At 54.6% G+C, this 12,884-nt stretch overlaps 1 protein-coding gene and 1 long non-coding RNA gene across 2 annotated transcripts; one reads left to right on the forward strand and one right to left on the reverse strand.

The window, feature by feature from the left end:
* Nucleotides 1-327: 327 nt before the first annotated feature.
* LOC132451621 (glyceraldehyde-3-phosphate dehydrogenase-like) lies at nt 328-12,248 on the forward strand. Its single transcript, XM_060044214.1, has 11 exons — nt 328-377; nt 4,503-4,602; nt 4,782-4,891; nt 5,200-5,290; nt 5,915-6,030; nt 7,216-7,297; nt 8,271-8,422; nt 9,330-9,408; nt 10,336-10,419; nt 11,122-11,219; nt 11,942-12,248. The coding sequence occupies exons 1-11, from the start codon at nt 355-357 to the stop codon at nt 12,009-12,011; spliced, it is 1,005 nt and encodes a 334-aa protein (XP_059900197.1). The 5' UTR covers nt 328-354; the 3' UTR covers nt 12,012-12,248.
* On the reverse strand, nt 10,590-11,193 carry LOC132451633 (uncharacterized). Its single transcript, XR_009524155.1, has 3 exons — nt 11,062-11,193; nt 10,955-10,983; nt 10,590-10,641 (listed from the first exon to the last, which is right to left on the reverse strand). It is a non-coding gene; the product is annotated as an uncharacterized LOC132451633 (long non-coding RNA).
* Nucleotides 12,249-12,884: the final 636 nt, after the last annotated feature.

Consider the following 12,884-nt stretch of genomic DNA (forward strand, 5'->3'; position numbering starts at 1 on the left):
ACTCTCAATAGTACTTTAGTTCATCCGGTTTTACTTCTAAGTGTTGCTTGGTGAAGTGCTTTGGATGAACTTGTGACTTGAAGTTTGTAACTTTTTCCTGAGGACGGGAATGTTGCCGCTTTGAGTTGGTGGAGCAGAGTGAGGTGACGGCTTAGTTAGGTGGAGGCGGAGCAGAGTGAGGTTTGAGTTGAGTGAGGTGGAGGCTGTGTTAGGTGGAGCAGAGTTGGGCGGAGCAGAGTGAGGTGGAAGTGGAGCAGTGAGGCGGAGAAGAGTGAGCACTTGTTGTCCCAGTGTTTCGTCAGTAACCAGCCTGTGGTTTCTTCCGCAGACAGAACGACCTCAGTCCTCGACATCATGGTGAAGATCGGCATCAATGGGTGAGTTCCTCCAGCGTGAGTCCGTCGTTCTGTCAGTAATCTAATCTTGACCTTTTGTGAGGCGGATGTATGGAGGAGGCTTCAGAATCAACGGGACGTTTCCTGGCTGGTTTGTCGTCGCAGTCAACCTCTGTAGCTCCGTAATTTTCCGCTCTTGGGAATCCGGAAAAACTCGCTGATCATTGCGCATGCGTGTTACACATGTATCCGAAAGAATAAACTTAACCTGAAGCCACGCGGTTTACATTTCGTTTTTTTTAATTGTTCCATGAAGCTGACATTGGATGTTGAGGGCGTACCCGGAAATACGATGAGCGAGATGTTTTGGGATTGAGTCCACATCTTCCCAGAGCTGAAGTGGTGTGGCCTAGTGCAGACCTGTTCTAATGTTTCAGGGTCACATCCTATCCTTTTGCCTCTGTCCCTCTCTGTCCGTCTCTGTCTGGCTGTCTGACTCTGTTTGTCTGTCTGTTTGTCTGTCTCTCTGTCTGTCTCTCTCGGTCTCTCCTACCTATATCCTGTCATTTCAATGATCTCTTACAAAAAGAGATTTCATCAGCACAGGAAACTCAGGCTGTAGTCAGAACAGGAACAATACAATGAAGGATAACTGATACTGTTAACCAGCGGGCCAACCTACAGAGGAGCTCCTCTCTCTGGGACATTCCTCCACCCCTCCCCTGGTCTATTTATACCCAGCCTCCATCAGGCCCAGACCTGGCCCTGCAGGACCACCAGAGTCTCTCTCTCTCCTCCCTCCCCCCTCTTGCTGTCTCTCTCTCTGCTCCCTCCCCACTCTTGCTGTGTCTCTGGCCGTGTCTCAATTCGCGTTCTTTTCTGTACTTGTACTTGCGTTCTTGTTAAAACGTCATCAGTCGTAGCCCAAGTACTGTTCCAATTCAAAGTACGCATCAAGTCAAGTACTGTCGTAAAACCCGGAAGTGTTCTTGATGCGTTCTTAAATTGGCCGTTTCATCGAGGGTGCATCGATGGTGACTTGTGTGGACTTGGGACCGTTGAATACTCCAGGATGCATTTCGCATTCCGCATTCCTGTTTTAAAATATTAGTATGTAAGTTATAAAATAGGCTATATAGGAACATTTTGAAAGTATAACAAAGATGGAGGCCTATTCAACACATTTACATACTATTATTTTAAAAGGAAAGGGGTTTTGTTTTATATAATTTGTTTATATTGTATAAGTCGCTGATAGAGGAAACCCATCGCAACGGCTACGGAAATCGTGTGCGCGTGTGTGTGTGATTCTCGATCGTTCGTAATTCTTATATCAATAGCCTACTCTCCAATAATATAATAATTGGCTATATATGAAAATTGAGAGACGGCAATCTCGTACAATCTTTTTCAAACGACTGATTGTTTATATGCCGGGTACAGCTGGCTTGCCGTGTGAATACGCATAACTTTTCATTTATATTCATTAAAAATATTAACATACTATTTTAAAACTAAAAATAGTATGTTACTCCCGTCCTCGGAAGTGTACTTGAAGTCCGGACTTGCCAAGTACGAACTTCCAAGTCTGCGAGTCCGTAGTTCGCGTACTTGGTATTGAGAAACGACCTCTCTCTCCTCCCTCCCTCTTGCTGTGTCTCTCTCTCCCCCCTCCCTCCCTCCCTCCCTCCCTCTTGCTGTGTCTCTCTCTCCCCCCTCCCTCCCTCCCTCCCTCTTGCTGTGTCTCTCTCTCCCCCCTCCCTCCCTCCCTCCCTCCCTCTTGATGTGTGTCTCTCTCCCCCCTCCCTCCCTCTTGCTGTCTCTCTCCCCCCTCCCTCCCTCTTGATGTGTGTCTCTCTCTCCCCCCTCCCTCCCTCTTGCTGTGTCTCTCTCTCCTCCCTCCCTCCCTCTTGATGTGTGTCTCTCTCCCCCCTCCCTCCCTCCCTCTTGATGTGTCTCCCTCTCCTTCCTCCATGTCTCCTGCCTCCCCTGCAGAGGCCTGAGTTGGGACCTCCAGAATGCCCCCCCCCCCCCCCCCGGAGGTGATCTGGGATTAACTGTACAGGCTGTTCCCGTCTGGGCCAGGGCCAGTGCCCCAGGCCCCAGACTGGGCCTAGAGGAGGAGGTCTATGAGGGGTCTGACAGACTGGGCCTAGAGGAGGTCTATGAGGGGTCTGACAGACTGGGCCTAGAGGAGGTCTATGAGGGGTCTGACAGACTGGGCCTAGAGGAGGTCTATGAGGGGTCTGACAGACTGGGCCTAGAGGAGGTCTATGAGGGGTCTGACAGACTGGGCCTAGAGGAGGTCTATGAGGGGTCTGACAGACTGGGCCTAGAGGAGGTCTATGAGGGGTCTGACAGACTGGGCCTAGAGGAGGAGGTCTATGAGGGGTCTGACAGACTGGGCCTAGAGGAGGAGGTCTATGAGGGGTCTGACAGACTGGGCCTAGAGGAGGAGGTCTATGAGGGGTCTGACAGACTGGGCCTAGAGGAGGTCTATGAGGGGTCTGACAGACTGGGCCTAGAGGAGGAGGTCTATGAGGGGTCTGACAGACTGGGCCTAGAGGAGGTCCATGAGGGGCAGTCTGATGCAAGGTTCTAATACGGGGTTGCACTAGGAGGTCTTCGTGTCCGGTCTGGGGGGCGTGTCTTCATCCAGTTACAGATGTTTCCATCCCATCTGCTGGGAATCTGCCGACTACAGATTCTAGCACCAAGGGAAGCCTTTGGAGGGAGGTGTGTGTGTGTGTGTGTGTGTTCGCACGTCCGCCAGGCAGCGGTCATGTGACAGATGCTGACTAACGGTCTGCTGCTACTGCAGACGGCTAACCACTAGCTAGCTAGCTAGCTTAGCTTCCACAACTCCTGGCATCCCTTGGTTGGTTTGGCAAACTCGCTTTAAGGAGCAATTTTTATGTCGAGCTGAATTCTTATTCAACAGGGAGAACCTCCAACCAGTGGTTGTCATAACCAGGTGTGTTGTCTAGTTAACCGGGTCGGTCCCCCCCCCCCCGCCCTACGGAGCGCGCTCCGTAGGGCGGGGGCTTTGTGTCCCGCTGTATACATAAAGTTGAGCAGTGCGTTTCATAACGGGGGACTGATGGCGTGAAGGAATGTGTCCATTGTGTGGTCGTTGTCCCCGCCCCCCCCGGCCCCATTGTGAGGCGCCTTATCGTCTTGGTGCAGATAACCGACGTTGACCCAGGTCATGTCACGCTCCTCTGGTCTGCGGTCTCCGTGGCGATGGCCGTGGTTACCATCCCGGCCGGCTGCGGTGTCAGGGGCGGTAACGCGACCCCACGCGCTACGTCAGGTAGTGGTGGTGTCGCGTGGCCATGAAGTAAAGATGAGCCGGTCTCACCGGACGGACTCCTGATGGGGGCCCGGTCCGTCTACGGCTCCAACACCAGTTTACAGCGGCTCTGTTTGGTCGAACCCTCTTATGAAAAACATCTCCCTCTCTTTGTCTCTCGCTCGCTCGCTCGTCACTGTCCCTCCCCCGTCACTGTCCCTCCCCCGTCACTGTCCCTCCCCCGTCACTGTCCCTCGCTCGTCACTGCCCCTCCCCCGTCACTGCCCCTCCCCCGTCACTGTGATCATCTTCATTGGAAGCTTGCACGCCAACACAGAAGTAAACCAAGACTTGAAATGGTCAAATGTGAATCCACTCCAAACGTCCACAGTGAAGTGTTCTCGAGTGATGCCGTATAGCACGGCAGGAAAGCATAAACGTCATCGGGGTTGTCCATGGACAATTCTTATCCAAGCTATCTGTGTTATACGGGGAATGGGTTAACCTAGTGATGGTTAGGGCTTGGTTCTACGAACATCCTTACTGTACCCACAGAGATATGTTTCTTTGCTCTGGATAAAACCATCAGCTAAATGTAATTATAAAAGTATTTACAGATGTGAAGCTTAGTAAATGTGAAGCAGTGTCCGTGCCCTCTGAGCTGGTCTCCTGCCCGCAGCCCGCGGGACGGGGCCATGTTGGGTGTAAACATCGACCACTCCCTCCCGCCTGAACCATCTCCTGGTGGCCCCCTGCTGGTGACCTGGTGGTAGTGCCCCCACTCAGCGGTGGAAGGCCATGCTGCCCCCTGGTGGTCAGAGCAGAGAACTACAGGACTCACTTCAGTGTTGGTTGACAATGTTTCCTCGTCTCAGATTTGGGCGTATCGGGCGTCTGGTGACGCGGGCGGCAGCCTTGGGCGGGAAAGTGAACGTGGTCGCCATCAACGACCCCTTCATCACCCTGGAGTACATGGTGAGAGCTCTGATGGGCCTTCATGCAGCATGTGAAGGGGCCCTTTCTACATGTCTGTCCAACGTATACCATATGTGTACGGTGTGTCTGTAGCCCTTCATGTTCCCTATATATTGTGTTTAACCTAGTGCTTGTGGTAGGTACAGTGTGTGTGTTTAACGTATACGGTGTATCTGCAGGCCTACATGTTCCAGTACGACTCCACCCACGGGCCCTGGAAGCACAGCGAGGTGAAGGTGGACAACGGCCAGCTGTGCATCGGCGCCATGCGCATCACCGTCTCCCACGAGTAGGTCACTCCCTGGCTGAGGTCACTCCCTGGCTGAGGTCACTCCCTGGCTGAGGTCACTCCCTGGCTGAGGTCACTCCCTGGCTGAGGTCACTCCCTGGCTGACGCCTGTCTCAGGCCGTGTTCTGACGTTATGAAGGCTTAGCATCGCTGTGGGATGTAACACTAAGGCTGGTAACCGTGGTAACGTGTGACGGTCCACATGGCGGTCGTAACGAGGTCTTGGTAACACTGTTGTGATGCTAGTGGGATGTTGTGGGGATGATGCTGTGGTCACCGTGGTAACGCTGTGACGCGCTGTGTTCCAGGAGGGCCCCAGAGAGCATCGGCTGGGGCGCCCTGGGCGTAGACTACGTGGTGGAGTCCACCGGAGTCTTCACCACCATCGAGAAGGCCTCCGTAAGAACCCTCAGTATGCACCACCACACCATGATGGACAGGACCCCCACCCACCACACACATGATGGACAGGACCCCCACCCTCATCATACACATGATGGACAGGACCCCCACCTACCATACACATGATGGACAGGACCTCCACCCTCACTATACACATGATGGACAGGACCCCCACCCACCATACACATGATGGACAGGACCTCCACCCACCATACACATGATGGACAGGACCTCCACCCTCACTATACACATGATGGACAGGACCTCCACCCTCACTATACACATGATGGACAGGACCTCCACCCTCCAGACACATGATGTACAGGACCTCCACCCTCACTATACACATGATGGACAGGAGGACCTCCACCCTCACTGTACACATGATGGACAGGAGGACCTCCACCCTCACTGTACACATGATGGACAGGAGGACCTCCACCCTCACTGTACACATGATGGACAGGAGGACCTCCACCCTCACTATACACAAGTGATTATAAATAACAAGTGTTATTTATAATCCTTTGAGTCAAGTGTCTATTTTATTAAGTTTCATGATGTGTGTTGGAGGTATTGAATAATTATGAATGAAACTGACCTTTGACCCCTGACCCCCAGGCTCACCTGAAGGGTGGAGCTAAGCGTGTGGTCATCTCCGCCCCCAGTGCCGACGCCCCCATGTTCGTGATGGGCGTCAACAACGACACGTACAACAACTCCATGAAGGTCGTCAGGTGAGTCACATGACCTCTCCAACACTTCCTGCACCCCCCGGACGAGGTCACGTGACCCCCCCCTGGACGAGGTCACGTGACCAGGGGAAAGCCTCATGGTGGCTTCAGACTCCGAGGTCTGGCCCTCATGACTTACAGAGTTTGGGTTTTCTATAGTATTTATATTGTGAGTGGAGCCGCTTCTCAATTCACGTTCTTTTCTGTACCTGTGCTTGCGTTCGAGGCTGGTGTTCTGTTTTCTATAATTAGTTTATATTGTTCAGTAGTTATATGCCTACATGAGGCCGTAGCAGTTAACAGACGAGCTGAGCTGGTGAAACGTCATCAGTCGTAGCCCAAGCACTGTTCCAATTCAAAGTACGCATCAAGTACTGTTCCAATTCAAAGTACGCATCAAGTACTGTTCCAATTCAAAGTACGCATCAAGTACTGTTCCAATTCAAAGTACGCATCAAGTACTGTTCCAATTCAAAGTACGCATCAAGTACTGTTCCAATTCAAAGTACGCATCAAGTACTGTTCCAATTCAAAGTACGCATCAAGTACTGTCGTAAAACCCGGAAGTGTTCTTGATGCGTTCTTAAATCGCCCGCTTCATCGAGGGTGCATCGGAGGTGGCTTGTGTGGACTTGGGACCGATAAATATCCCAGGATGCATTTTGCATTCCTATGTTTTAAAATATCAGTATGTAAGCTATAATAATAGGCTATATAGTTACATTAAAAAAATAAAAATAAAATGGAGGACTATTCATTCAAAATATGAACATACTATTTTAAAACTAAAGAGGCTGGTGTTTTGTTTTCTATAATTAGTTTATATTGTTCAGTAGTATATGCCTACATGAGGCCGTAGCAGTTAACAGACGAGCAGAGCTGGTGACGTCATCGAGTCCGCTGCTGTTCCAATTGTAGGAGCGTACTCCCGTCCTCGGAAGTGTGTACTTTGGAAGTCCGGACTTGCCAAGTGCGAACTTCCAAGTCCGCGGGTCCACAGTTCGCGTACTGGGTATTGAGAAACGGCTTTTGAAGGATGGATGCTTGTTGCCAGGGCAACGCACTAGTAGATGAGAGGCCCAGTGTTTTGTGGCTAGGCGTCCTGCCTGTTCCCTGTCTTAAGATGCCTTTTTTAATGTTTGACCTGGATAAAAGTGAACCCCACCTTCACGCCCTCTGTCTCCATAGCAACGCCTCCTGCACCACCAACTGCCTGGCACCCCTCGCCAAGGTCATCAACGACAACTTCACCATCGTGGAGGGCCTGATGGTAACACCACCCGTATCCCATCCCTACACCACCCACACCCCTCTACCTCCACTACAACCCCACCCCTCCACTACACCACCCAACCTACACATCCCTACGTCACCACAACACATCACTACACCACCCAAACCCCACCACTACACCATCACCACATCACTTCACCCCACCACCCAAACCCCACCACTACATCATCCCTACACCACCCAACCTACACCATCCCTACGTCACCACAACACATCACTACACCACCCAAACCCCACCACTACACCACCCAAACCCCACCACTACGTCACCACAACACATCACTACACTACACCACCCAAACCCCACCACTACATCATCACTACACCACCCAACCTACACATCCCTACGTCACCACAACACATCACTACACTACACCACCCACACCCCACCACTACACCATCCCTACATCACCACATCACTACACCATCCCTACGTCACCACATCACTACACCATCCCTACGTCACCACAACACATCACTACACTACACCACCCACACCGCACCACTACACCATCCCTACATCACCACATCACTACACTACACCACCCAACCTACACCATCCCTACGTCACCACAACACATCACTACACCACCCAAACCCCACCACTACACCATCCCTACATCACCACATCACTACACTACACCACCCAACCTACACCATCCCTACATCACCACAACACATCACTACACTACACCACCCAAACCCCACCACTACACCACCCAAACCCCACCACTACGTCACCACAACACATCACTACACTACACCACCCAAACCCCACCACTACACCATCCCTACATCACCACATCACTACACCATCCCTACGTCACCACATCACTACACCACCCAAACCCCACCACTACACCACCCCTACATCACCACATCACTACACTACACCACCCACACCGCACCACTAAACCAATCCCTGACCCTGCTGTTGGCCCCGCCTCCAGAGCACGGTGCACGCCACCACCGCCACCCAGAAGACGGTGGACGGGCCGTCCGGCAAGATGTGGCGCGACGGTCGCGGCGCCGGCCAGAACATCATCCCCGCCTCCACCGGCGCCGCCAAGGCCGTCGGCAAGGTCATCCCCGAGCTCAACGGGTAGGACTTCCTGTCGGCCCGCCGCACTTCCTGTCCCTCGGAGCAAGGCCTTGACCCAGCAGCACTAAGGGGCTAGATGGTGTCTCTGTACTGTCTAACCCCTACCTGCTCCTTAATGACCTGTCTCTGTACTGTCTAACCCCTACCTGCTCCTTTATGACTTGTCTCTGTACTGTCTAACCCCTACCTGCTCCTTAATGACCTGTCTCTGTACTGTCTAACCCCTACCTGCTCCTTAATGACCTGTCTCTGTACTGTCTAACCCTACCTGCTCCTTAATGACCTGTCTCTGTACTGTCTAACCCCTACCTGCTCCTTAATGACCTCTCTGTACTGTCTAACCCCTACCTGCTCCTTAATGACCTGTCTCTGTACTGTCTAACCCCTACCTGCTCCTTAATGACCTCTCTGTACTGTCTAACCCCTACCTGCTCCTTAATGACCTGTCTCTGTACTGTCTAACCCCTACCTGCTCCTTAATGACCTGTCTCTGTACTGTCTAACCCCTACCTGCTCCTTAATGACCTGTCTCTGTACTGTCTAACCCCTACCTGCTCCTTAATGACCTGTCTCTGTACTGTCTAACCCCTACCTGCTCCTTAATGACCCGTCTCTGTACTGTCTAACCCCTACCTGCTCCTTAATGACCTGTCTCTGTACTGTCTAACCCCTACCTGCTCCTTAATGACCTGTCTCTGTACTGTCTAACCCCTACCTGCTCCTTAATGACCTGTCTCTGTACTGTCTAACCCCTACCTGCTCCTCGATGACACTAGGCTCCTGGTAGAGCGACTGCTGGTGACCAGTGTCTGAGACCATCGGCTCCATGCTGGTCTGAGGTCGATGGTGAACATCAGCGTGCAGCTCTGTGGTGTATACTAAGCCCCTCCTCCTCTCTCGTGGACAGGAAGCTGACGGGCATGGCGTTCCGCGTCCCAACCCCCAACGTGTCCGTGGTGGACCTGACAGTGAGGCTGAAGAAGGCTGTGAGTACCCCGTCACCTCCTCCCCCGTCACCTCCTCCCCCGTCACCTCCTCCCCCATCACCTCCTCCCCCGTCACCTCCTCCCCTCCTCCCCCGTCACCTCCTCCCCCGTCACCTCCTCCCCGTCACCTCCTCCCCCGTCACCTCCTCCCCCATCACCTCCTCCCCGTCACCTCCTCCCCCCCGTCACCTCCTCCCCCCCGTCACCTCCTCCCCCCCGTCACCTCCTCCCCCCGTCACCTCCTCCCCCCGTCACCTCCTCCCCCCCGTCACCTCCTCCCCCCGTCACCTCCTCCCCCCCGTCACCTCCTCCCCCCCGTCACCTCCTCCCCCCCGTCACCTCCTCCCCCCCGTCACCTCCTCCCCCCGTCACCTCCTCCCCCCGTCACCTCCTCCCCCCGTCACCTCCTCCCCCCCGTCACCTCCTCCCCCCCGTCACCTCCTCCCCCCCGTCACCTCCTCCCCCCCGTCACCTCCTCCCCCCCGTCACCTCCTCCCCCCCGTCACCTCCTCTCCCGCGTCACCTCCTCCCCCGCGTCACCTCCCCCTCCCCTCCTCCTCCCCCGCGTCACCTCCCCCTCCCCTCCTCCACCCCCTCCCCTCCTCCACCCGTCCACCCCCCCCCTGTTGGATCTCTAACTCCTCCCCCCTGTGGATCTCTAACTCCTCCCCCCTGTGGATCTCTAACTCCTCCCCCCTGTGGATCTCTAACTCCTCCCCCCTGTTGGATCTCTAACTCCTCCCCCCTGTTGGATCTCTAACTCCTCCCCCCTGTGGATCTCTAACTCCCCCCCCTGTTGGATCTCTAACTCCTCCCCCCTGTGGATCTCTAACTCCTCCCCCCTGTGGATCTCTAACTCCTCCCCCCCCTGTGGATCTCTAACTCCTCCCCCCCTGTTGGATCTCTAACTCCTCCCCCCTCCCACAGGCCTCCTACGATGAGATCAAGAAGGCCATCAAGGCGGCATCCGAGGGCCCCATGAAGGGGATCCTGGGGTACACCGAGGACCAGGTAGGACCGGGGGGTACACCTAGGACCAGGGGGGGTACGGGGGTACACCGAGGACCAGGTAGGACCGGGGGGTACACCTAGGACCAGGGGGGTACAGGGGGTACACCGAGGACCAGGTAGGACCGAGGGGTACACCTAGGACCAGGGGGGGTACGGGGGTACACCTAGGACCAGGGGGGTACAGGGGGTATACCGAGGACCAGGTAGGACCGGGGGGTACACCTAGGACCAGGGGGGGGTACGGGGGTACACCTAGGACCAGGGGGGGGTACGGGGGTACACCTAGGACCAGGGGGGGGTACGGGGGTACACCTAGGACCAGGGGGGTACAGGGGGTATACCTAGGACCGGGGGGTACACCTAGGACCAGGGGGGTACGGGGGGTACACCTAGGACCAGGGGGGTACAGGGGGTACACCTAGGACCAGGGGGGTACAGGGGGTACACCTAGGACCAGGGGGGTACAGGGGGTACACCGAGGACCAGGTAGGACCGGGGGGTACACCTAGGACCGGGGGGGGTACGGGGGGTACACCTAGGACCAGGGGGGTACAGGGGGTACACCTAGGACCAGGTAGGACCGGGGGGTACACCTAGGACCAGGGGGGTACACCGAGGACCAGGTAGGACCGGGGGGTACACCTAGGACCAGGGGGGGTACGGGGGGCCTGACGGAACTCTGCTAACTGTACTTCCTGTCAGGTGGTGTCCACGGACTTCAACGGAGACACCCGCTCCTCCATCTTCGACGCCGGCGCCGGGATCGCCCTCAACGAGAACTTTGTCAAGCTGGTCTCCTGGTGGGTCACCTGACGAGTCACCTGACCTTTTACAATGGTAGCCTAGCAACCACAGGAGAGGCAGGGACTGTGAGGCGGCCCTCAGGGTGAGAGGTTGTGGGGTCCCCCCCCCTGCGGGCGTCCTGGCTCTAGAGGACCCCGTCACACGGGCGTCCTGCGACCGCCTGCTGCTACTGAAGCTTGGGAGTCTTTAGCGTTGCTAGGCAACGGATTCACTGACCCCAGCTTCGCCGCGCCTCCATTCATCCAGTTTGACCACCAGAATAAAAACATAAAGTTTTACTTCGGGCGTCGAGTTGATGGTTTCAGCGCTTCCAGAAACGTGAGGGACACTGAAAGGAGAAAAACGCACGCAAATGCAGTGAGGAGAAAGGCTTCACTGGGGGGGGGCTAGGCCCCGCCCCCTCCGGACTGATCAGCCACTGGTTGGCTGAAGGCTGAACCTGGAGCGGCGTGTCAAAGTGTTGTGGGAGGTTAACTCGTGTTAGCGTTATCCAAATGGAGTCAGACTGAAGTTAGACTCCCCTGTGAAGGAACCTTAAGCTAAGAGCCTTAACCTTAAGTTAAGAGCCTTAACCTTAAGCTAAGAGCCTTAACCTTAAGCTAAGAGCCTTAACCTTGAGTTAGGAGCCATGTCCAGAGGTCGCTGCCTCACACGATGGCGCCCGGCGTGACATCACTTCCTGTATACACTAAATGCCTCTTCTCTCTTCTGGCTGCAGGTACGACAACGAGTTTGGCTACAGCAACCGCGTGTGTGACCTGATCCTGCACATGTACTCCAAGGAGTGACGGCACCACGCAGACACAGCCTGTTCTTAGCTCCTTCCATGGTTCCTAGCCCCCTCCCCTGGTTCCTTGCCCCCCCCCCCTCCCGCTGGTTCCTGGCTCCTAAGCCAGTTACTTGACCCCCCCCCGCAGGGTTCCTGAGCCTCACTGTAGTCCCTTTTAGATGGCTTTGAAACCGTTTCACTGTATGGTCTAAACTGCTTTGTCTCTCTGACGCAACAATAAACATAATTTGTGGAAGATGACCTGTGTCGACTGAATCACTGACGCGGGTCGCTAACCAGAGTGTTTGTGTTCAATTGTTGAACAATAACAAAAGATCTGAATACCGGAAGTGCTTATGTTGATTTATTGAAGTGAAGCCCGTAGTGCGTCACTGTGCAGTCACGGCGCTCCCTCCGCGCGCCTCCAAAGGACGCAGGAACGACCCCTTAAAAGTCACAGGCTCTCCGGTGCCGCTTTAATAACCGTAATTACCGATGACGACACCGCCCCCTGATTTCACTAACGGAAAGTCGGAGGCCGTTCCTCAGCGTGCTCAGGAACGCTGACTGTTGTGTGCGCCGCGCGCCGTCCACTACGGTAACCCAAAGCCGCAGTCACTCACGTGTTGGTGTCCTCAAGCTCTGCACCACCGGCACCGCGAGCTGCTCCCGTGGTCCGCTGCGTTAAAGTCAGCCGCTACTCAACGCTATTGGTCGTTTTTAATTAATATTAATTGAATTGATATTTACTCATTTGCTCTATTTGATTGACTGACAGCGGTCGTTAGCGCGTGCTTTAATATTTTACTGAACGTCGCTCCTGCGTTTGTTTACGTGTGCTCGCGGTCTGAGTTGCGGGCAAGTTTGGAGCAGGTAACGGACGAGGCACGAG

The sequence above is a fragment of the Gadus macrocephalus genome, chromosome 22 (genome assembly GCF_031168955.1).
Source record: "Gadus macrocephalus chromosome 22, ASM3116895v1".
Classification (NCBI taxonomy): domain Eukaryota; kingdom Metazoa; phylum Chordata; class Actinopteri; order Gadiformes; family Gadidae; genus Gadus; species Gadus macrocephalus.

Bases quoted from the DNA above. Each gene is read 5' to 3' on its own strand.
- LOC132451621 (XM_060044214.1), top strand. From the start codon at position 355: ATGGTGAAGATCGGCATCAATGG. The intron at 378-4,502 runs GTGAGTTCCTCC...TCCTCGTCTCAG, and splicing joins GTGAAGATCGGCATCAATGG to ATTTGGGCGTATCGGGCGTC. The intron at 4,603-4,781 runs GTGAGAGCTCTG...GTGTATCTGCAG, and splicing joins TCATCACCCTGGAGTACATG to GCCTACATGTTCCAGTACGA.